The sequence below is a fragment of the Pseudonaja textilis genome, chromosome 3 (assembly GCF_049901715.1).
Source record: "Pseudonaja textilis isolate UNSWEBS1 chromosome 3, rPseTex1.2, whole genome shotgun sequence".
Classification (NCBI taxonomy): Eukaryota; Metazoa; Chordata; class Lepidosauria; order Squamata; family Elapidae; genus Pseudonaja; species Pseudonaja textilis.
Genome location: NC_141992.1, coordinates 32,104,701 through 32,130,559, shown reverse-complemented (window position 1 = coordinate 32,130,559; position 25,859 = coordinate 32,104,701). Strand labels below are relative to the sequence as shown.

Sequence of the window (25,859 nt, the reverse complement as noted above, 5' to 3'; positions counted from 1 at the left end):
AAAGCCACAGGACATGAAATTGACTTTAAAAATACCAGAACTATCGCCAAAACCGAACACTTCAACAGCAGAATAATCAGAGAAGCCATAGAGATAGAAAAACGCCCACACAGCATGAACAAACGAGATGACACCTCCCGCCTTCCAGCCATTTGGAAACCCGCCCTCATGAACAGACGAGTACCTAACATGAAGAATGACACCAGACCCACACCCATGAGAGCCACACAAGATGCCACCACCACACTTCCATGTAGAAAACAGACTCACACCCACTCAGAAGATGAGACACGACCATGGACCAGAAGCTGCACTGCAGCTGCATCACTACCCACTTCAAACCCCTCTGAGCCATACATGAAGCAAACCGACACCCACTATGAAGATGCAGCATGACCACGACCACGAACTCGAAGCCAAACAGCAAGATCACAGCTCACCAACTCAAATCCCCAGCAACTAAGACTAACCTGAGCACAACCAAGCCCCCACCTGAACAGAACACGCCTCCAACCAATCAGAACACGGCCAACCCCCAACCAATCAGAACACAGCCAAACCCCTACCAATGAGAACACACCCCCACCCAATCAGAACACAGCCAAGCCCCCACCCAATCAAGTCCCACCCCCACTAGCAGTTAAAAGGAAGAAGCAGCTGCAATCTCCCATCACTCTGAGAAGCACAGAGCTGAAGACAGAAGCCTGAAGATGATGAATGAGACTTCATCGAAACGTTGCCTAGATACTTCGAATCTTACGCGGGAGAAAACCCGAACAACCAAAGATCCACAGGATATCCAGACAGTTCAAATAGGTATAACGATTTATTATAAGTTTGAGCTCTCTGCAAGAATTTGAACTACTAGCAGTCAAGGGAAATTAGCAGGAGATAAGAGTAGAAGGAATTCAAGGGGGGCTGGAACTAGTTCTCTTGTGGGCACAAAGGGACTCATGACTGATATGTTTGGCCCTTCCCTCAGGTTCAGCCTGGCCATTTCCTATAGAGGGTCACAGAATGTCTCATAAGATAGGCATCATGGCAGAAAAGAGCCACATCGTGGGACCTGTCAAATGTACATTATTCGCAGATGGTAGCATAGCGTGCTTTTTGTGCCAGATCTTTCTGAGTTAAAATGCATTTTCTTAATATGAGAAATGAGGCATAAATTTTATATATATACTCTATCCTTTTTCAGGGTAAGCTATGAGATGTAGAACAGGGGTCCCCAACCTTGGCCACTTTAAGCCTGGTGGACTTCAACTCCCAGAAACTTTGCTAGCTGGGCAATTCTGAGAGTTGAAGTCCGCCAGGCTTAAAGTGGCCAAGGTTGGAGACTCCTGATGTAGAATGCAGAGACGGAATACAAAGCAAATAACAAAGAAATGGAAGCCATGAAATGAGACAATCATCTCTAAAGTCTCACTTCTCTTTTTCAGGATTTCATCAATTCCATTCAGTCATGACTTTCTCAGTCTTACACTTCCTCTCAGCCCGTCCATTCTCCCTTCATATATAGGTAGTCCTTGACTTATGACCACAATTGAGACCAGATTTTCCAGTGCTTAAGTAAGGTGATTGCTAGTGAGTTGTGTCCAATTCTATGACCCCTTTTTTGCCATGGTTGTTAAGCACATCACTGCAGTTGTTAAAGGAATACACCATTACTAAGCAAATCTGACTTCCCCCATTGACTTTGCTTCTCAGAAGCTGGATGGGAAAGTCACTAATAGTGATCACGTGATCCCAGGAATCTGCAACTGTTGTAAATACATGCTAGTTGCCATACGGCCAAATTTTGATCCCATGACCATGTCAGTTGTTAACTGTGAGGGTCCATTGTACAGGAAGCCACTTTTTTCAGTGCCATTGTAACTTTGCATGGTCACTAAATTTCCTTAGTTTAGGAGGGAAGGAAGGAAGGAAGGAAGGAAGGAAGGAAGGAAGGAAGGAAGGAAGGAAGGAAGGAAGGAAGGAAGGAAGGAAGGAAGGAAGGAAGGAGTTTATAATGAGTCAAAGGGAGGGTCTCAGGGAAGTCCTGTATTAGCACTTGGCCGCCACAGGTGCCCCTGACATGAGTCCCGTGCTATGCCTACCATGGCCATGCCTACCCCACAGCCCTCCAAGGTCAAACACAACTCTGATGTGGTCCTCAATGAAATTGAGTTGGACACCCCTGCTTTATATCATCATAAACAGCTATCATATATAGCAATTAATCTTCAAGACTATGTTTATACAAAATATTCCATATTGCAAGCCTATTTGTTTCATATTATGCATTACCTGTATTAAGTATTATACAGTAAATGTGTACATGTTCAGTGTGTAGCAAAAGAGCAAAAATTTGGTCTGTACACCATTGCCCAGCATAAAACTGGCACACGCTTTCCAAACTCTGCTCCTACCTCTTATACCTTTTCAATTCGAATTCAGTTCCTAATCACTGGGTAAAGCTGTCTTGAGTCTTTCAGTCACCTGGAGAATTATGAGGCTCTTGAACCAATAGATCTGAATGCTCAGGAAATGTATGCATATGCTCATATCTTCACACACACAATATCTAATATTAATATCCAAGGTGAGACAGCAGCTCCCAATTCTAGACATGACTATCTAGTCAGGAAAGTGACAACCCATGACAGACACCTTTCATTCTGTTTCGTTCAGCTCTCCATAGGCAACAATAGTAAAAAGTCACTCAGTCACAGTAGCTTGTTTTTCTAGGGACATCAGCAGCCTGTCAGCTCCAATCATTCATTGGGAACAATTATCTTAATTAGGCTAATGTAACTGAATGCTTTTTAACTCTCGGATTGGCTACAAAAACTCCATCCTGGAGTTGCCATATACCTTTATTTGTTTTTTAGATGACCTTGTTGCTAGAGATTGAGGTTAGCTTAATCACTTTTTTAGAAATGGCTTCAGGCCAAGATTAAGGAATCATTAAAGAGAAGCTATGCTACTGCTCCCTAGGATGGGATGTTACAGAAGATAAAGCACATTATATTAGAGTTGACACCGTTGACAGAAAAATCCAGCTCTCAGCTATGCATGGAACATATAGTGTTTTGAAAAATCCACATCCCCATGAGCTGTTAAATAGATGCTGAATTTATAGAGATGCCTACTTCCTTTTTCTATTCACCTGAAAAAGTACATTGCTCCTAGGTGCTGTTATGCCACCTAAATTTAGATCAGTATTGTGACAGGCAGATATATTTTCGCCCCATCATTCAGCTTCTCTCAAGTTCCTCTGTCATTCGTCTTTGTCATTTATTTTTACTTTTCTGAAGTCAGGGTATTCTAGGGTGCTTCCAAATGGTATTTTTTAAGGGAGCAGGGCACAGATGAGTTATCTTTGACCTATAATAATATTGGGATTCAGGTATCCTTTTTAAAAAGCCCTGGACTGTGTTAAGTTGAGTTATTCTGGAATTTATTATGGAACTTATAACTTTCTCAATTCAACATGGCAAGAAACTATTTTATTAAATTTATTAAATTTTGGAAATCATGCGGATAAAATTTGTGTTTTGTTAGAGGTTCAGGGCCCACAAAAAGGGAATGGGGAGCGGCATTTAAAGGTTATAAGCTGCTTCTCCTTGGCCTGAAGACATTATTATTTTTATATAGATATTTATATTTAGCAGCTATAAATGAGGTAATCAACAACATTATGGTATGTAGAGCTCCTGTTTGTATTTTATCATCCAAGATACTCCATTTCCTTTCCTTTCCTTTCTTTTCCTATCTAGTTTTTTATTACAATTCCCATCAGTAGAATGGCATTACTAATTTCCAGACAGGACTTTTTATGACTCCCCTCTCTTTTTAGTACATTTTAAAGCATTCAGGTTCTTGCACACTTGTTGATTACTCCATCTTGTGCATGGATAATGCCATATATTCTTTCTTTATGCAGATAACGGAATCTGCTATTCCTATAAGGTACCAGGACTACTTATTTTCACATCTCATCTTATTCTATGTCAATTATTTCAATATTAATTTTAATATCCAATAATCCTGTCAATTATTTCAATATTAATTTCATAAGCTGATTCAAATAATTCCTTTTGTCATTTCTTTCACATTACTCAGATTCTAAATGCTCTTTCTCAATAGGAACCTCAATAAAGTCTAGGTTTTTTTAAACAAACAAAACAAAGCTACAGGAATCATAAAAGATAGAAACACTGAAAAGATGAAAAAGATGGTGCTGTATAGAGCTATCTAAAAACAATGAAATTTACATCTGACACACAGGAAAGTAGTTGTTCTTTCTAAGGACTTTCCTGCTAATTATTGCATGATTGAAATAGAGAGTGAATATGTGCTAAGCTGACTTGCCAGGGCCTGCCTGTTTGTTATCAGAGTATAGATGGTTTGAAATCCCTTGATAGCAACCTCCCTTGTATTGTTGGCTGGGGATGACAGGACTTCCATAGCACAAGAGTGCTTGAATCCTTAATTCAGACTGAATTCAGACATGACATGCATTGTTCATTTCTGAAATAACAGAACAACATTTTTCAAATGGCAAATTTAGAGAGTTCTCAAACTTAGAGAGCTGTCATATGTTACCAACCTTTTGAAAGACTAAAATAGTGCCTGTAATTCACTGGTCAGCAGATTTTAAAGCATTGCAAGAGCTTTTGATTATTTATTTTCTACATTTCAGATACTGTAGCATCTAACTGTTGCTCCCAAAAACATGAATGGTCTATAAAACCATATATGATATAACCTCCTCCTAATATTTCATTTTCTTTAACAATAACAAGAGAAGCAAACAATAATGCATCAAACATTACTATAAGTTGTTTTTAGGTCACTTGTTTCAAAGAAACTGAATGACTACAGACCAGTTGCTCTAACATCTGCATTTATGAAAATCTTTGAAAGGCTTGTGCTGTCCCACCTGAAAACCATCACGGATCCGCTGTTAGATCCCATGCAGTTTGCATACCGAGCAAATAGATTGACAGATGATGCTGTTAATATGGCTCTGCATTACATCCTACAACTCCTTGAATCTCCAAATACCTACGCAAGGGTCCTCTTTGTAGTTCAGCATGCAATACCATCATTCCAGACACTCTTCTAAGTAAATTAAACCAACTAGCAGTACCTGAACACACTTGTAAGTGGATCATAAGCTTCCTAACAGACAGGAAGCAGCAGGTGAAGCTAGGCAGAATCACATCAGATCCCTGTACAATCAGCACAGGGTCCCCCCAAGACTGTGTGCTATCTCCACTTCTCTTCTCCCTATATACCAATGACTGCATCTCAAATGATCCATCTGTTAAAATAGTGAAGTTTGCTGATGACACAACTGTGATTGGTCTCATTCGAGACAATGATGAATCTGCATACAGACAGGAGGTTATACAACTTGCCTCGTGGTGTAACCAGAACAATCTGGAACTGAACACACTCAAAACCATAGAAATGGTGGTAGATTTTAGAAGAAACCCTCCTATACTACCACCTCTTACAATACTAGACAACACCGTATCAACAGTAGAGACCTTCAAATTTCTAGGTTCTACTATATCACATGACCTAAAATGGACACCTAACATCAAAAACATCATCAAAAAAGTGCAACAAAGAATGTTCTTTCTGCGCCAACTCAGAAAGCTCAAACTGCCCAACGAGCTGCTAATACAGTTTTACAGAGGAATTATTGAGTCTATCATCTGTACCTCTATAACTGTCTGGTTTGGTTCAGCAACCCAACAGGACAGACACAGACTTCAGAGAATAATTAGGACTGCAGAAAAAACAATTACTACCCACCTGCCTTCCATCAAGGACCTGTATACTGCATGAGTCAAAAAGAGGAGTGTGAAAATATTTACAGACCCCTCACATCCCGGACATAAACTATTTCAACTCCTTCCCTCAAAATGATGCTATAGAGCACTGCACACCAGAATAACTAAACACAAGAACAGTTTTTTCCCGAAAGCCATCACTCTGCTAAACAAATAATTCCCTCAACACTGTTCAACTATTTACAAAGTGTGCATTACTATTACTGTTAATCTTCTCATTACTCCTTATCACCCATCCCCTCCCACTTGTGATTGTAGGACTGTAACTTTGTTGCTTGTATCCTTACGATTTATATTGACTGTTTCCTAGTATGGTTTGATTGTTAATTGTACCCCATGCTATCATTAAGTGTTGTATGTTATGATTCTTGATTCTTAATAAATGTATCTTTTCTTTATGTATACTGAGAGTATTTACACCAAGACAAATTCCTTGTGTGTCCAATCACAGTTGGCCAATAAAGTATTCTATTCTATTCTATTCTATTCTATTCTATTCTATTCTATTCTATTCTATTCTATTCTATTCTATTCTGTTCTATTCTATTCCATTCTATTCTTAAAAGAGGCATTCCTTCAAGTGAGAAACCAAGAATGCATCTTTTCTCATATTCCTAGTCAAACATCAACAAATATATTTAATTTTTTGCTTTGGAAAACAAAACATTTGCCTTCAGTTGATACATGGATCAACCAACCATTGAAATTCCATTACATTAGAACTATACAATTAGCCTATGAAAATATATTTAATTGAAGAATAGTGATGCTATGTTTTCTAGAACTGACTCCTTGATAGTCTACCAGATTTGAACTGCTCTAATTCTTGTGATCATCTGGATTTTTTCAGCCCAGATCTATTAGCCCTATCACTTAATAAAGAGAAAAGTCACTGGAACTTAGATGCAGCTTTCCAGCCTTAATGTTACATTAATTTATTTAGTTTATTTAGTTATTTTATTTATTTAGAATTAAGTTCCTGAACACAGGAGAGCTGCAGCCAGCCAGCATAGACAAGACTGTATTGGTCTTTCAATGGCTACTAGTCATACTGGCTTAATATGTCCTCTGGAATGAGAGACATGTTGCTGGAAATATGAATATATGAAGGAGAATTTTAATGTCCTGGTTTCCTACAGATGAGCATCTGGCTGGCCGTGTAGTTGAAGGACTATATTGGCCTGATCCAACATGATTTTCCTTATTTGATATTGACTTGGGATGAGCAGTGTTTTCTGATTCTTATTTCCCAGCTGAGTTTGAGTATAATTCAGTGAGAAAGAATAAATAAATTTTCTGGCATGAATTGAATAAAGGCAACTTTAAAAAAGCTTTTGTTCCCTGAGTCAAAAGCAGAATTTCCATTCCAGGCTTAAATTGCAAGTCTTTATGTTTGCAGGCATTAGTTAATGTCATATATGATTGTTCAGCAAAACAATTGCTCTCTTCAGAAGTACTAGCAATTTTTGCTCCCAAGGCAATAACAACTAACGGACTGATTCCAAATAATGTTTGCAATGTATAGACACCAAAGTTAATCGAGTCAGTTCTGTGGATGGGCTTTCCACAACAACAGATACCCAAGAGACAAAATTGCTTATTATTACATTATAGCAGACAGTAAGGTTCATATCAATGAGAAAGATGGCTGAATTCACACTGAATCTGAGAATTTACCTGAAACCTATATGGAGATATATATGGATACAGCCGCATACCCTACTCTAAAGGCCAGCTTTATATTAACTCTGCAGGATTTAATAATTGAAGTTTCACCCAAAGATATTTTGGAGAAGTTGTTTGATAAGTGATTAAAAAAATATCTTTTGTGTTGTGCACCTTAAAAATCCAATGAATAAATAAATGTGAGAGGGGAAGGGGGAAAATTCTTTAGATATTCAAAACAATCTTTTGTATTCTAGACAGGCTGTAATTTTTCAGATCTTTGAATATGAGACATCTCTGATTTTGGTAATTATACACATCTTTTTTTTTTTTCTTTGCAGACAGAAGGCTTTGAAAGTTTTTTTAAAAAATCTACAACTGATCGGATCAGAGACAACTAAAGTATGCTGTTGCAGCTTGAGTTTTTGTAAAAATAATGGAATAAAATGGAATAAAATATTTAAGGTTATCCTAACCCAATTTTTCTCAGCCTTGGCAACTCACAGAATTCACCAATGGCCAACTGGGGAATTCTGGGAGTTGAAGTCCACATATCATAAAGTCGCCAAGGCTGAGAAACATTGCCCTAAACCAACCTGTGCTCTCTAGTTTTGTTGGATTAAAGGTCCATCATTCCCAGCAATTTTATACCAGTCCATAAGAAGGAGTGGAAATAGAGCAATCATCTCTCTCATCCATGCAAAAATAAAAGAGTGAGAAAGCATGGTTTTTCACTTTGTCTCAATACTAACAAATGGGAAGATTGCCATATCATTAAACTAATGTATAATCTGGCTGAGAACTGCTACACTAGAGTGTGAGATGTAAATTTGGTACAGCAACTGCTTTTTTTAAAAAATGATGATGGTTGGTAATATATCCAATCATAAATGAACCAGACCAAACAAACAGCAAGAAAAAAAGCGAAAAGAGAGAAACATACAAGACAAGGCATTGCCCTTATTGAGAGATTGACTGTTTCTTTATTAATTATAAATATACATTTCATATTGAAAATATGTTTTCCCCTCCAGATGTGACTATTGGGCATCCTACTTCCCTTTTCTTTCTTTATTGATGGTGACCACCTCATTTATGCAGTAAAGATTTGCTCATGCCACTCCAAGTATGAGTGGCTCTACACTATACAGTTGTTTACCTATTGCAGAAGTACAGATTACTGCAAAAACTGATTTATCTGAGCACTTATTATTTAAGGCATGTGAATGTGTTGCACTGACATGAATATTGTCTGCTCACTTGATTATGGCTCAGATACCAGAGCCTGTTCTTTCTGATGGAAGCCTATGTGGAATTCTAAAGTATTTTTTAACTCTCCTAAACATTGGTTAAAATAAATCCTGGCTTTGTTTTAAATCAGGAGTGTCAAACTCACATCATCACAGTGGCATCACATGACATATTGGGACTTTTTTCCCCTTCACTAAATTGGTATCCAGTGGTGGGATTCAAAAATTTTTACTATTGGTTCTATGGGCATGGCTTGGTGGGCATGGCTTGGTGGGCATGACAGAGGAAGGATACTGTAAAATCTCCAGTCAGAGGTGGTATTAGCCGGTTCTCCAAACTACTCAAAATTTCTGCTACCAGTTCTCTAGAACTGGTGAGAACCTGATGAATATCACCTCTGCGGACATGGGCGTGGCCAGTGTATGACACACCTGGCCTGCAGGCCAGGAGTTTGACAGTCCTGTTTTAAATGCAGATACATTTCCAATGCTGCAATGACTTGCTTAAGCAGTGCTGTTTTCTTAGTAACTATCTTATTTACATTGGCATGAAAATTGGTACATTTGTCAAGGCTCATTGATAAAAGTTTCAAATGAACTATGTAAACTAGCAGACAATGAAATTGATTCCTTGTCTAAGTTATAAAATGGACAGAGGAAGACAGTGTAAGGGACCTTAGTGGAGGTTAGAGTGTACCAGAAATTTTTAAGCAGAAAATGCAGAATGACTTATCAGGAATGTTGTATCAAAGCTATAGGCATTCAGTTGTAAGACTGGTCTAGATAACATGTATGTCTTCTAATTATATGGGTTTTTTTATGACAGATAACAAGTTGTGATAATTTACAATCCAGTCATTAGGCTCATCTCTTTTCGTTTGTGGTAGTGTCATTTCTCATGTATTCAATATGTGTACATGATTAGCTTCTGGCATCTAATGTATAAGCAGCTTTTTTAGCATCAGGTGCCAAAAGCTGAGATCTTGAGCAGAGATCAGTCAAAATGCAGTATATCAAATACAGTATTTATAAGATTCAGTTGGCCTTTGGATGTTATCTAGACTAACACCTTACTCTTATTTGCACAGAGACTGCCAGGAGCATTAATTGTATAGATATATCTTCCATTCTTTGGATACAGAATATGAAAGTTGCAGTTGGCTCTGGCTCTTAGGATATGTACACTACAGTCCCTTAAAAGTAACTGCACCATGGCACATATTCAAAGAGGAGAAATGCACTGCAGAAAACCATCACAGCTACAACCACACAGCCAGTTTGGTCTAGTGATTAGGGCACCAGCTAGTGTTCAAATCTGCCTTAGCCAAGAAAGCTAGCTGGATGACTTTGGGCCAGTCACCCTCTCAGCCCAACCCACCTCACAGGGTTGTTATTGTGGCGGGGGGGGGGAGGAAGAGGAAGATTTGTTGGACGTTTGCCACTTTGAATGATTCATAAAAATAACAAAGGCAAGATACAAATAAATAAATAAACCTAATTTTCACACATGAATTATAGTTTATGCAAAGAGCCTGTATTTGTACGAGAGTTTACGTGAGAGTTTTTATAAACGATAATGGAATAAAATGGAATAGAATATTTAAAAGCCTTTAGTTGTAGAAACAATGAACCTACACAAGGTACAGAGGTTCTGTCCACGAATCCTCGGCCTCTAAAAAAGTATAAATCATGCAAAGGGCCCTCTGCATGTAAAGCATGTATACTTTATATTGTCATATACAAGCTGCAGTCAACTTGCTTTCCTCCAGGGCCGGGGTTCCCACTCTCTGGGCCACGGCCCACTAATGGCCAATGAGCTGTTGGCAACTGGGCCATGAAAATGGCAGGCAAGTGCGCAGGCATATGTGCATCCCCTTGTGCATGAGCAGTGGGCAAGCGTCTGCATGTGCACCCCATTTGCATGAGCAGCAGGTGTGTGTGCACACCACTCATGTAAATGGAGCTGCGTGCACACTTACTAGCCATTCATATGGAACAATCCCCACTACACACAAACACACACACACACACACACACACACACACACACACCCTGGAAATTCTGCTCCGGGGGAAACAACTTAGAACTGTAACTTCCAGAATTCCCATTCCCGTACTTGTTGGGAATTCTAATAGCAAGTTAAAGCTAAACTATGGTCTATCTATAGAGTCTGGGTAGGAGATGAGACACTCCTTCTTTTCCCCTCCTGTTCATTAAACATACTTAGTCATTTGAGGAGGATTATTTGTATACAGTCTACCCAGGTAAATAACTGCATTGCTAATTATTACATATAATAATCAACCAACAGGAGCTCATATTATTTTCTATTTGGCCTTGCAAACATAAGATCAGGGGTGGGATTTTACCAGTTCCCACCTATTCGCTAGAACCGGTTGTTAACATTCTAAGCAGTTCGGAGAACCTGTTATTAGAAGAAATTACTGGCTTAAAGTTACAATGGCACTGAAAAAAGTGATTTATGACCATTTTTCACACTTATGACTGTTGCAGCATCCCCACAGTCATGAGAGGCCAGGCAAGAAGATGCGTGCCTCAATGTGAGTGATATTGAGTTGGCCACGCTCAGCCAATAACATGACCACCAACCCACACCCACCCAGTCACATAACCACCAAGCCACACCCACCACCCAAGCCATGCCCACAGAACCAGTTGTTAAAAATTTGAATCCCACCCCTGCATAAGATGCTGCCTAATGCAAGCCTTTGATCTATGGGACTGAGTACTGTTGACTTTATGATGACTGACAATAGCTTTCCTAGATTTCAGACTGGAGTCTTATTCTGATACTACTATATGTCAAAAAGATTTCTGGGTGTACTTAGCAACATCAAACTTTGAGGGATAAAAATAGGAATACATTGCCAAAATCAAATTGAAACAAAAAAACTAGAAAAATTGTCGAGAAAATAATAAAGGGACTAGATATTATACATAGATGGAGAAACAAGGCATAAGAAAACAATCACCATTGAGAAGAATCCAAACACATTTTTAAAAAATTTGCCTTCAATCTCTTGATCTGCCAGAGAAATGTGTTTAAATTTCTCAGTTATTGTCCACAATAAAAGTAAATATATATTGCTGGAAAGCCTAGTGGCTAGGCAATTGTGAATTAGACAGTTTTTAATTCAGGTCTTACTTTTGCTGTGAATTCAGTAGATGTTACAGCCTATCCATTTTATCTTAAAATCTTCATATGCGATATGGGACATACTGAGATTGATTAAATCATTTGCTATGCTATAGCTGTGATAGGTAGAATTACACTGCTTGCATATCCCATAGATCATTTACATATTATTTTAATGTGCCCTTGGACAAAAATAGCAAATCTGATTTTGATTCATGGAATTCAGGCATACTGCTGTGAAGTTAACATACTATTTTACTTATGATCAGCCTGGACTACTCTTAAAATAGCATTAATTTCCAAGTCTACCTTCCTCAAAATCAGTAGTGCCTCTGTTTTCATATAAAGAAGCCATATAAATTCTTTAGACAAATGTATTGCAGGTTTACTGAATTATTAAATTGTACCATTATAAATCTGATGGAAAGAAAAGGTCATTGAGCATAAAACCTGAGCCTAAACCAAAAGCATTTTCTTCTGCATATTTTGGTGAATATATACTGCATTCTGGAATTTTAAAAAGACAAGATGAAATAAAACTATTCCAACTTAAATACAATGAAAACATTGTTTTGAAGCATGAGATACAAAATCATCCAGCTCATCATAAAATGCTTATATTTCTGCTAACTACATACCTTTGTTTGCTTAAGGGTTCTTCTAACAACTGAAAGCAAAACAGGGAAAAATTCTATCCATAAAATTTACATCCTCTTTCCTTTTCATGAATGGCAGCTGCTTTTTAGAATTTCAAATAGGTATGTTTGCAAACCCTCTGGGAATGCAAATGATTAAGCCAATAACTTTTTGCATGAAAAATCTGTGATCTGCTATGAACCTATAGCTGTTTCCAAGAAGGGGTTTGGTTAAATACACATGTCATTTTTTTTAAGCATCTAGATTATCCATCCCATTACTTACCCTGAATGATGCCTGTCAATATCATTGAACAGTTTCCACAAGTCCTCAGAGTTGAGGATGCCATCAGCACAACAGTTCTTAAACTCTTCAAATGACAGCTTCCCATCATCTACATTTAAATAAAGACGTGGAATAATTATATTTTTCTGAAAAGAGAACAGGATGACCTCTCTACTTAGCATGCTATATATGATTTAATACAACATATTCTATATCAGGAAAACATAATGAAAACCCAGGTCAGGTAAGAATTGATAAGCCTCTGTTTAGCAACAGTGATTGGGGCACAGTACCTTCCCCTTGGTGTGACTGAGGGATCCCAAGTGAAACTGCAGATCACATTGTGGCCGGCTATAAGCAGATGACATATATCAATCTAGTATCTGATTTCTTTTAATCAACTTATGACCACAACTGAGCCCAACATTTCTGCTGCTAAGTGAGACATTTGTTAAGTGAGTTTTGCCTCATTCTACAACCATTCTTGCTACAGTTGTTAAGTGAATCACTGCAGTTGTTAATTTAGTTATCCGATTGTTAAGTGAATCTGCTTTCCCTATTGCAAGGGTGTCAAACTCAAGGCCCGCAGGCCAAATCCAGCCTGTGGGGTGCTTAGATCTGGCCTGTGGGGCCACCCTGGAAACAGCGAGGGACCGACCCACGGTGCCTTTGCCAGCATGGCCCTCCCAAGCTCAATTTTCATTGGCAGAGGGTTGTTGGAGGCTGACACAGCCAGAAACAGAGCCCGTGAGCCCATTTTTGCTGAGAGAGTACTCAGGCTGCCATAGGTGCCTGCAACATGAGTGACGTCAATCTGGCCACACCCACCCTGTTTACACCCACCCCAGCACTCCTCCCGAGGTAAAATACAACCCTGATGCGGCCCTCAATGAAATCAAGTTTGACACCCTTGCCTTATTAACTTTGCTTGTCAGAAGGTCACAAAAGGAGATCAAATGACCCCAAGACACTGTGATTGTCAACTATAAAACACATATATATCCTGACAGTGATGGTCATAAATATGAGCCAGTTGCTTAGCATCCAAATTTTGATCACATGACCATGGGGATGCTGCAACAGTTGTATGTGTGAAAAAAGATCATAAGTCACTTCAGTGATGTTGTAACTCTGAATGGTCATTAAATGAACTGCTGTAAGTTGAGGACTGCATATATAAACAATGCTGCACTTTAGCGATTAGATGGCATACCAAGACATTGGTATTTGAACATAGATCTTTTTAACATTTATATTTTTTTAGCTTCTACTGATTGCTAGTCCATGTATGATATGCCATACACAAAATAAATAATAAATAGCAACAAAGATCCATTTAGAAATGTCAGTGATTCCAGGTTATCCATAAGTTTCTACATCATAATAAATGAGTATGAAAATCATTTATACCAGGGCTGTCAAACTCATGGCCCATGGACCAGATGCATCATGCTCTGCCCACATCCATGCCCAGTTTAGTGAAGGGGGAAAAAGTCACGATACATCACTTGATGCCAAATTGGTTGCGGGAATAGCAACATTAACTTCCATTTACCTCGAGGGTACATACTTGTTTAATGTAGCTAGAAACTTGCATTTAAAAGCTAGTCCTTTTAAATTTTCTAACTGAGCGAAACTTGGCGGGGGGAGGGAACATGCATGTGTACGTATCTGTACCCTCAGCTGCCTATTCACAGTCACACATTCAGACTGTAAAATCTAGAAAGGGATTATTAATGTATTATCTAAACCTGCTTATGGAATTCCTGCAACGGATCATTAACACAGCGAAGTTGATAGAAATACTCTGCAAGGGCACTGAGACCAAGGGTGGGATGCTATCAGTTCGGCCCGGTTCTATAGAAAGTAATGACATTTCATTACTTACCCTCACCAACACCCCCGCCCCCCACCAACACCAATACTGGCAATGCAAGTTACTTTTATCAATGGGGGGAACCCAACAGTCCTAGCGCTTGTTGAGTAATAAAACTTTTGCAAGCAGATAACCAAGCACAGAGAGCACAAATACTTTACTACTGGTTTGGCCGGGTTCTATAGAACTGGTAGCACATGCAAAACACACTCTCACTGAACCGGTAGGTAACACTGGTTGAATCCCACCCCTGACTGAGACCAGAAGTTTACATAATAGTCCTCGCTTATTGACCACAATTGGGACCAGCTAAGCAACGCAGCCATTAAGTGAAATATCACATTACCTCAGCACACTTGCAATCTCACCTCTGCTAAGTCATTAAGCAAATCGTCTGTGATCATTAAGTGAGAGATCACGTGACCATAACTTGCGACTCTACTGCTGGTTTCTCCATTGACTCTGCTTGTCAGAAGCCAGCTGTGATGCGCCCAAATGTTAATCTCCTGGCTGTAAGTATGCAGCAATGATCATAAATGTGGGGACTGGTTATGAAGCTACTTTTTCAGTGCTGCCATCACTCTGAAGAGTCACTAAACATTAGATACATAACATTGTTCACTTTTAACATTCAAGGTAGTAACCTTGAGTAAATTGTGAAGGTTTCTCTGTCCAGTCATGTCTGACTCCACTACTTTTTAAAAAATACATCTTGGTAACACAGCTGATTACAGTACAGCCAGAGGTGCCTATATAGAGGCAAGTTGGGGCAAATGCTGATAAGTACATCATGATATTATCACACCAATCATGTGACTTATATATTTGCATCAGAAATCATATGACTGTGCTGGCTGAGAAATTCTGGGAGTTGAAGTCCACAGGTCTTTATATCACATGTACTAAGTGGTATTATTTGCATTATGATGTCATGATGTATTGTCATTTTGAATTCCTTGTAGTTTGTTACTGATTTTCTTGAGTTTGATCTGCTTTCTTCTTAAGATGGAACTTCCTATTAATAAACAAATAGGTGCAAACATAGTATCATGAAGCTTAAGTTAAAATTCAGTCCTGAACATGTTAAATAAGGTTGATTTCAGTTATCCATGTAAAAATTGGGGTTTTCACGACAAATATGTGAAACAAAATGGAAAAGTGAAATATATTTAAAATGAAGCAAACATAAATTGTGAAATGGATTTCATCAAAACCAACTTTGCATAAAACAACATATGTCATAAAATTCTGAGCAATTGCTTGGGAGTGAGAGGGACAGAAATATAGGAAATCTAAAGTCTAGAGAAGAAACCTAATGCTAAACGTAATGAGTGGATTGACTGAAGATAAACATAATGAGTGGATTGACTGAAGTAGAATGATTGACAGGCAAGACAACATTCTTACGAATAAGGGATATGATGTGAACAAGTGTCATTGTGATAAGCAATGGAGAAATGCATGAAAAAGCATTTAGGAATTAAAAGTCCACCATGGGTTACAAAGTAGGCTGCAGTACTAAGGCTATAAGTACGTAGGCTATGTCATCCCTTAGGAGTTTGTTTATTATTAACCAATTTAGGCATCTGTGAAACTTAATTTTCAGATATGACAAAGTTTCTAGTGCTTAACACTGAAGAGAAAACTTAGGAAGCTGTAAGGGTTAGTATAGGATGTAAGTCTGGGATTTGAAAAAAAGAATATTCAGATCCCCATAAAATTACAGATAGATGTATGACCATTTGTTTAATGACTGTTCAAAGTTATGACAGCACTGAAAAAAAATGACTTATGACTGGTTCTCGCACTGACCCATATGGTCACGTGATCAAAATTCAGGTATTTGCTATTTACATCCCAAAGTCATATGATCAACACTTGTGGCCTTCCCAGGGGCCTTCCCACAAGTCAATAAGGAAAGCCTGATTTGCTTCATGACTCCATGATTCACTTAACAACCATGGCAAAAAGATCACAAAATTGGTCGTGACTCAATGACTGCATTGCTAAGCGATGAAAGTTGCATTCCCAATTGTGACCATATAGCAAGGGCTACCAGTATTACATTTTCTGGATCATTTTCAGCCAGTTACTGTCTCTCAGCCTAATCTTGTGATGAGAGAAAATTGGGGTGTGAGGGAGAATTGTATCTGTCAGCTTGAGTTTCTTAGAGCAGAGTTGAAATAGAAATGTTTTTTTTTTCTATTCTGTTTTTAAAAGGATATTTTAGAGTACGCAGGGTTCTATTAGATGACTTGATTGCTCATCTCTAGTCTTCGAAATAGGAAAGGCTGCATAGTGGAGTCCCTGGGGTTCTCTGAGCTTAGCTGTTTGCTTGCTGACATTTCATTACTTACCCTCACCAACATCCTCCACCAACACCAATACTGAAAATGCAAGTTACTTATATAACTGGTGCAGGGGGAACCCAACACTCTTAGCACTTGTTGGATAATAAAACTTTTGCAAGCAAATAACCAAGCTCAGAGAGCACAAATACTTTACTGTTCTAACTTGAGCTATATGTATTCCCTTCTGTTCAAAAGGCTGCATAAACAAGTGGCATTGCTTAAAAAACAGTCACGTACTCATTCACTTACCGTTCTTGTCAGCTCTTCGAAAAATCTGAAAAGAAAAACATGTTTTCAAAACAAGCTTTATGGGTAATCCTTCTTTTCTATATGCATATCACTATGTGCATGTCTGTGAATCAAAACCCGCCCATATTCAAGATACAGTAGCATCTGCAGAATAAATAAATTCCATCAATGTGAACAGTACATATAAAGCCAGGACACTCTGTATCCTTTTTTAAAAAAGATATCCCCCTATTTAAACCTGCTATGTAGATTAAGGACTGTCTAATCCAAGTCTAGTTTAGAGATAAGATCTTGAAGTTGCCCATCAGTGCTTAGTCAACTGAATTGAAAACACACTTCTCATCTCATCATAGTCTTTCCTGTTCCTGTCATCAGTTTGGCACCTAAATATCTCCAGATTAAATATCCCTAATAAGACCATTTAGAAGACTTAATTTCAAGCGAGTGGATAACTCTGAATCCGATGTCTCCGTGAAAAGAAATGGAGCCGTATTTATTGGCTCACAATCCCTGAAGTCAAAGGTCTCATATTTTTTATTACATTTCATTTAATATGTAACAGTTTTACATTTGTACTCAAAATCTCAAAGTCATTAAGATGAAAATGTAAATGAAGACAAATAAAAAATCAAAATGATAGCTTGTTATTGCACTATACAGTCATTAAGAGTAGTTGGTAGTAAAAGAAATGCTGAACATACAAAAAATGCTTTTGTCGTCTCTTGTAATCCATGGATACTGCAATTCATTTTACACAAGTCAGCCCTTGATACCATTTGTAATTTACAGCTTGTCCAGATTGCTGCAACTTGATTAGTACCAGATTCAGCTTGGCTTGCCCCTGTGACACTAATACTTTATAGGTTTTCATGCCTTAGGACTTGTTTATTTCAAAGACCATCTTCTCCAAGTAGCACCTGCCTATCTAGTTAGATCTATCACGAAAAGCTTGTCATGGGTCCTGAACCTGTTACCAGGTAGCCCAAGGATGAACCTTTTCCAGGACAGACCCCTCCTTCAGAATAGTATATACAGAGAGTTCAACGCAGCCCATTCTTGCTTGTGTCCCACACAGTGGTTAAGACCTTGCAGTTCTGGAGGGCTTTCCAAGATGATGGGAATTTTTGAATCACTGCTGAAAAAGTAGCACTAGATTATTGAGTTTATGATAAGGAATATTTTTTGTCTTGGTCATGTTATGTTTTGGATTATTATTGTATTTTAATCTGATTACAGTACTGTGGTGTGGGGTATAAGGCATTCAGAATCAGTTTCAGTTGGAATGGCTTATATATCTTAGTAAATAAACAAATAAGTCCTTGGAAGGAATACTCATATTGTGAACCTATCTGATCTCAATGGATATATCATTCTACGAAGTAGGAGCTACAACAGAGAATTCCAAATTATGTTGTAGAACAATTGCATATTCACCACATGAACCTGTGGTCCATAAGCTACTTTGGATCAGGATTATCTATACTGCACTGTTTGTTATACAATGATCTTTCTAATGACCAAATTCAATGTGCTATTCGCAAGTCCTGGAGCTGGCAAACCCTGTTTTGTTATAAAATTTGCTACTCCCTTCTGGCAATCCCTATTATGCTAAGATAAATAAACAGCACAAAAATAAATAAGCACAAAAATAAATAAGCGCAAAACGTAGTCACCGAACCAGTAGTAACACTGGTTGAATCCCATCACTGGTGTCAACCCACCCACCCCCAATTCTAAAATGGCACCTCCAATTATACAACTATGGCCACCCTTGTCACTTTTTCTGACATCCCTTTGTGGAAATATCTACAGTTTTCTTTCCCAGATGAAAAAAGAAGCAAACTTCTAACATCCAAATTTTCACAATAGAAAGTCAATGCCAAACATTGAATTTTTTCTGCAATTGCCTGTTCTCTGTTGCCAAGAACCAAATTCTTCTGAGTAAATAGATACAGTACTGGCAATGAAATTGTTATGGAGTTAATCTCACCAGTATACAAAAGGATTGGGGTTATAATCTCTGGCCCCATAGTGTTCATGAATGTGTGTTTCATTGCATGGAAGCTGCAATGCCTTTAATTCAGTACAGCACAGGAGATAAGGGAAGCTGAATGTTGATAACAGTTAAGCATGATATAAGTACTTAAGTTACATATTTACATAGCCATCATCCAAATAACTTTTCTGCACAAACAGTGGCATGTACAATGAAGACAGGGAATAAGAAATAGCAAATTAAGGACATGAAAAACATGATATAAGAAAAGGCAAGAAAATATTGGTAAATCTAGTTCCTACTAATCCCATTCACAATGTCTTTCCATGCTTTTCTATCTCTGCAAATCATCCTTGCAAACATCCATATGTACCACTTCTCACTTTCTTTTGGAGAATAGTTTAGCTGTCTTGTTTAACCTACTTCAGAGAATTAAAAAAAATGCTTTATCCCCGCCCCCACTTAATATATTTGCATTTCCTTTGTCTCTTAACAATTCCTTGCTATCTTTGGTTGCATTCTTTGCAGCAATCTTTTTATCTGTATAAACATTACACAATGCCTTTCTCTCTTTTCCGCTTCTGGAACAGTCACTTTCTTACATGCACTATCCAGAGCCTTTTTCATTTCAGCGTTCTACAAGAATCAGATTTTATACTTCCCATGAGTGCAACTCTGCACACTTCTGTGCATAATTCTTTCAATCTGGTGCAAGCAGTTTTCCTAACCTCTTTCCATACATCCACTTTCCATTCATTCTGTTGAGCAATTAATCTATTTTTATGCTGTTCCATATAAAACTCCTATTTTCTATTTCTGTGGTGGTTATATTTTAATTTCTTTCCATTCCCCCCCTTTTTTTTTCTATATCATTGCTGCCCAAATCCACCCATTCTACTACCCAAATAAGATTTGCCCCACATTCAAAGCTCTTTGTATCCTGCACTTATATTCTCAAGTTTTGCTTCCTTTAATGTTTGTACGTATGAATAAATTAATACTCCAGTTATATACTGTATTTGAAGCAAATAATCCTTTCTCTAAGCAAATGCTCACCAAACAATTACCATTCTCATTCACTCTTCAGCCTCCAAATGGCCAAATATTTTTTCAATATTCTCTCAACTTGACCCATACATACCATATAACAAAATATTGTTTCTTCCTCTTTGGACTCCATATATTCAGTAAATTGCATATTTTTTCTTCAAAACTCACATCTGGTTCTTCTATTATCATTATTCATCAGAATATATAATGCAGGTATCATTAACCTGTGGATCCTACTTTCATATACACTCACAATAAATTAGAGGACACCAGAGAGGTGACATATGCAACATATAGACAAGCATTCCACAGGAATATAATATTTAAATCCAGCATGATCATTTTTTATATTGAAATAATAGTGGGTCCTTGGTGCTCTCTGAGCTTGGTTGTTTTCTTGCAAACTTGGTAACATTATCAGTGTCTTGGAAGAGAAGCAAAATGTTTTATTCTTCCTCCTCAAAACAAAAGCAAAAAAAAAATCAGTCCAATTGTCTTTTGAAGAAAAAACACAACTATGACTTGAAACAACTATGACTTGGATGATTGAGAATCTCCACAAACAGTATCAGTGTTAGTAAGAAGTGGACTTTATTCTCAGTTTATATTCTAATGGCTTGCCCTATCAGTGTTGGTGGGGCTGGTCTTAGCGATTCTTTGGTTGGGCTCTTTATTGTTGGCTTGTTTGGCCATTCCTTGACTGGCATATTGTTTACTTCTTGACTATTGGTCTGATATTAATCTTGGAGTTAATCTATTCTCATCTGGATGCTGATTGCTGATGAGGAGGTGCTTTGGTCTTTTTGTTCCCTTTTTCAATCCTGAGCTACGAGTAGTCTCTTTTGCTGGAAGTAATGGCTACTACTGAATAATATATGAATATGGTAATCTTAACAGGTAGCAGGGAAACAAATAATCCTTTCTTCTCTTGCTTATCTCCGTAGTCCCCAGAAGGGGGAAAAGTTAATTTTTCCATCCCTGCCTACCAAATAAGATTTTGTGTGTTTTATTCAATATGCATACTATCTTACTCCAACCAACCCTGGAGGGCTCACAGAAGTATATAATATAAACACAGCATTAACTCAAACAGTGCACAAAACCCTGCAATATAATCACATAACGGCAATCCAAATACAAAACAAACATAAAATGCAATAAATGGGGGGAGGCTCCCATCTACTCTATCCACAAGGGCTGGGCAAAGAGCTAAGTCTTTAAGGAGTATCATCAGGGTGGAAGCCATATGAATCTTGGGACAGCTCATTCCAGAAGGCAAGCACCTGCTTCGAATAGGCCAATTGAGTAGGATTTATCTCCCTATGGGGGAAAGTGGCACCAGCACACCAGAAGGTAATCAGAAAATGATCTGTCCATGGTAATGGACTGAAGTTAACATTTTCCAATATTAGATCATGTCATGAGTGCCCCAAGACTAAAACCAGATGTAGCCACATGTAGCCACTGGTATATATTGGTTGATAGATGACTTGCAACCAATGGTGGGATTAAAAATTTTTTACTACTGGTTCTATGGGCGTGGCTTGGTGGGTGTGGTGTGGCTTGGCGGATGTGGCAGGGGAGGGATACTATAAAATCCCCACCCCACTAACCTGCTTTCTAGCTCCGTTCTCCTGTGCAGGGCAACAAAAGAAGACCCAGTCGATCAGCTGGGACACAAGAGGCAGAGAATAGAAGGGGTGGGGCCAGTCAAAGGTGATATTCCAAACTACTCAACATTTTTGCTACCAGTTCTCCGAACTACTCAAAATTTCCACTACCAGTTCTCCAGAACTGGTTAGAACCTATTGAATGCCACCTATGCTTGGGACATGTCAGGATTGCCATGGAGGCCATGAATTCATGAGTTACCCTGGATTCAATATCACCAGGTAACAAACTGAAGTTTCCAAGCACCAGAAATCAGCTCATGTGAATTGTACTCTTTTTTTAAAGTGTAAAAAAAAAAGCCGTAGGTACTTTTAGGTTGGGATGGGAAGTCAAAGTATTCCCTAAATTTTACCTCCCTTCATCCAATTCTATAACATAATGACTGTTTCTGATACAGGGGAAAAATACATACACATGAAACTGCTTTGGCAGTTTTCTAAGGTTGATTTGTTCATTTATTTGTTTCAGATATATTGTCACAATGAATGCACTTGAAAAAATGCATTCTATTTTGGCATCTCTGACTTATAGAGTTTATGGGCAATTACAAAATTTCCCACTGAAACAGAACACCTCTGTGTAATTGTTAGAGTTGCTGCAAGAAATTAATCTAGTTGTTTTACTAATATGAGGTTATGGGGACCTAAGGGAGCAGATTGTAAATCATGCAAAAATATTATCATAGTATTAATGTGTAATTGTGCATTTTTGAAATGTCAATTAGAAAAAGTTCAGAAAGTTCTACATTTAATTAAAGAATCATCTGTTGAGAGGTTTTTTTTAGGTTAAGTCAAAATCTTTCTTACCACAGAAAGAACATCCTAATATTCTTCGCTCAACATTCTTTTCCCCCCAGAATACTTTCTTCTTGAGAAATATTGTCGTAGGCAATATTTCCTTGTTACCTGACCTCACAACTTCACTGTCAGAATCAAACGCTTCTCAATGAACAGTGAGTTAGCCTGCAATACTGCATTCTAACCATTGTGCACCATGGCTACTATACAATATGTATAATGTATAACACAATGTACAATGTAATCAGATCTCCCTATCTATTTATGAAACAACTTTCCAGGGATTTTTTTTTGTTTCTGTTTTTTATATTGTATTTCATATGGTCATTGTAAGCTTTTTCTGACCATTGAAACATAAAATGAAACATTACAAAGATAGATAGATGGGGGAGAGGGAGGGGAGGAGAGAGAGAGTGGGGAGAGGGAGAGAGGGGGAGAGAGAAAGAGAGAAAGAATCTGCAGGTATTGCTTGGCACAAGTTTTTAGGCCATTTTGCTCTAATGTTAATGATTTTCCATCACCAGATCCTAATATTTCTGTGTAAATAAGACAGGATCACTAGAGAGATATGGCTATATTACAATTGGCAAAAATTTGGAGGTGGAATAAGTTCCTTGAAGCATAGCAAAGGGATTTTAAAAAGGTAACAACTGAGGAATTTATTTTACTTTGTCCTTCCTTTTTCCCCTCTTGCCTTCCTTCCATCCATTCATATGGCTGGCCGTCTCACAACAGCAACTTTGAGTGACTTACAGTATTTAGAAACAATGCAAAACATAATAAACACAGCAAGATGTGCAGCAGAAGGAGAAGGAGCCAAGGGATTTACAACTTAAGACAATTGCTTCATTCCATCCAATAGAAAGACAGTGAGCCTAAACTACTGAGTAAATTAAAAGAGCATATAAACATCAGAAGATCATAACAGGGCTGTTAGATTAGATAACCATCTGACTAGCCATTCCAAACTGCAAAATTTAGGAAGCTCACAAACCGTATTTGAGGGCAATAAACATAATCCATTGCTAGTGGCATTTGAGATAAGTTGCTTGTGATAGAATACAGCCATCAAGACTAGATACATCATCTTCAATTAAATGTTTAGTCTTTTTTTAAAAACCCAATTAAATCAGAGGCCACAAGCAGCACATAAATTAGTGCTCTTGATACCGTGTGATATATAGTACTTAAATTTCATTCTTTGAAATGTTTCCTGGGTTCTATTTCTATTTATGATGGAGAATTTCAGTAGGAGATTTCCTTTCCATTACAAAAAAATTGGTATGTTTTTTCATGCCCATTCAGAATGGCTATGCCCTAGTTCCTCAGGTTTATTATTATGTTGTTACACAGCATGACTCTCAAGGGGATGAAATATTTTTTTCATTGTTAATTAATCTTGATAAACACTATGTCCAAACAACAGCTCTATACACGTGCTAGTAAAAAACGGATGATGCAAGGAATAATCTTATCTTTTTTTTCTCATTCCTTGCAATCAACTCAACATAGCTATCTCCAACCTTGTGCTTCTTCTCCAGGTTCATTTCCATTCCACTGATCTTCTGATACCTGGTTTCTTGCCAACAATTATTATTTAGCACACACCAGCCCCCAGTAATGCATTTAACAGCCATTTTTATACTAGCTTTAAACCAGGGGTAGGATTCTACAGGTTTGTACCTATTCTCTAGAACCGGTTGTTAACTTTCTAAGCAGTTCAGAGAACCAGTTGTTAGAAGAAATTACTGGCCTAATCCTGTAAGGAAGGCAGGAAGGAAACATTCTGGTGTTGCTTACAGAAACTGCCTTTCCGTTAACCCTTATTACATTCTTGGCAGGACTAGACTTTCTGTCTCAGGAACTTCTCTGGAGGTTTTTTCTTCCTCCTTTGTTGGTACTTTGCTTGTGTTGAGTGACCATTCAAAGTTACAATGGCACTGAAAAAAGTGACTTATGACCATTTTTCACACTTATGACTGTTGCAGCATCCCCACAGAGAGGCCAGGTGAGGAGATGCGTGCCTCAATGTGTGTGATATTGAGTTGGCCACGCCCAGCCAATAACATGACTACCAAGCCACACCCACCCAGTCACATGACCACCCAGCCACACCCACCACCTAAGCCATGCCCCCAGAACCAGTTGTTAAAAAATTGAATCCCACCCCTGCTTTAAACAATACAGTACTGAAAGGATGATAGAATGGATCCTAGGTGCCCTGTTTATTTCTGTGAAGAAATGCATTATAGTGGTTTTTTGTCTTCTCTTTGTTGAGCTAGAGATAAATGGAAACAGCTCTAGTGTTAAAAAATAAGACTCTGCAAAGCAGGGGTAAGAGAATAACATGGGTAGCACTGGTTCTTTTCATTGAGTTTGATCTTTTCAAAACATTCCTCCCTTTTGTGAAAAGCTATGTAAAGACTCAGCTGTGCTTTGCTGTTTCTCATGTGCCTGGTGTGTGTGTGTGAGTGGGTAGATAATAAATGTGTCTACTATTCCATAGCTATTAAGGGTTATTGTTTGCCTGGGAATTTCTAAGTAATAGTTTTCTCCCTACCAACTGAAAATGTTAATGTCAATTAACATCTTCCCCAGTGTTCATGTTCCTTATAGTTTTATACTCTCTTACTTACACACATTCATTTAAATATACTTTATATTCTTCTAAAATTGCCTTTTGGGTAGCTTCTTTTCTGGTCTATTAACTATTTCCCACAGCTCATATTGATCTAAACACAGTTTATATAGCCAAATGTTTCTCTGTGTTTATGTATATAACTAACTCTATGAGAAGTACAATGGCTTCTATATTAGTCAATTGTAACAGATATAAAGAAAAACTAGCTGGTAAATGGTTAGATAAATTATGGACAATTTCACTGTACCAGTCTGTAAAGAGTTGTTGGAGTTGTTTTGTATTTTGCTTCCCAAGAGAAATATTGGATTGGTTATAAATGAATAGATTTATTAAAGCATCTCTGCAATACAGAATATTTCTTCAGAGTAAGTTCCTGAAAATAGAGAAGA

At 37.9% G+C, this 25,859-nt stretch overlaps 1 protein-coding gene across 2 annotated transcripts in view; it reads right to left on the bottom strand.

The window, feature by feature from the left end:
* The window catches only part of NECAB3 (N-terminal EF-hand calcium binding protein 3), a 91,117-nt gene that overhangs the window by 43,239 nt on the left and 22,019 nt on the right, over positions 1 to 25,859 (bottom strand). For both annotated transcript variants that reach the window (XM_026697322.2, XM_087929164.1), the window contains exons 2-3: positions 17,316 to 17,340; positions 12,840 to 12,948 (exon numbers count right to left, since the gene is read on the bottom strand). In XM_026697322.2, the coding sequence (XP_026553107.2) occupies positions 12,840 to 12,948; positions 17,316 to 17,340 (134 nt within the window). The remainder of the gene's footprint in view (positions 1 to 12,839; positions 12,949 to 17,315; positions 17,341 to 25,859) is intronic.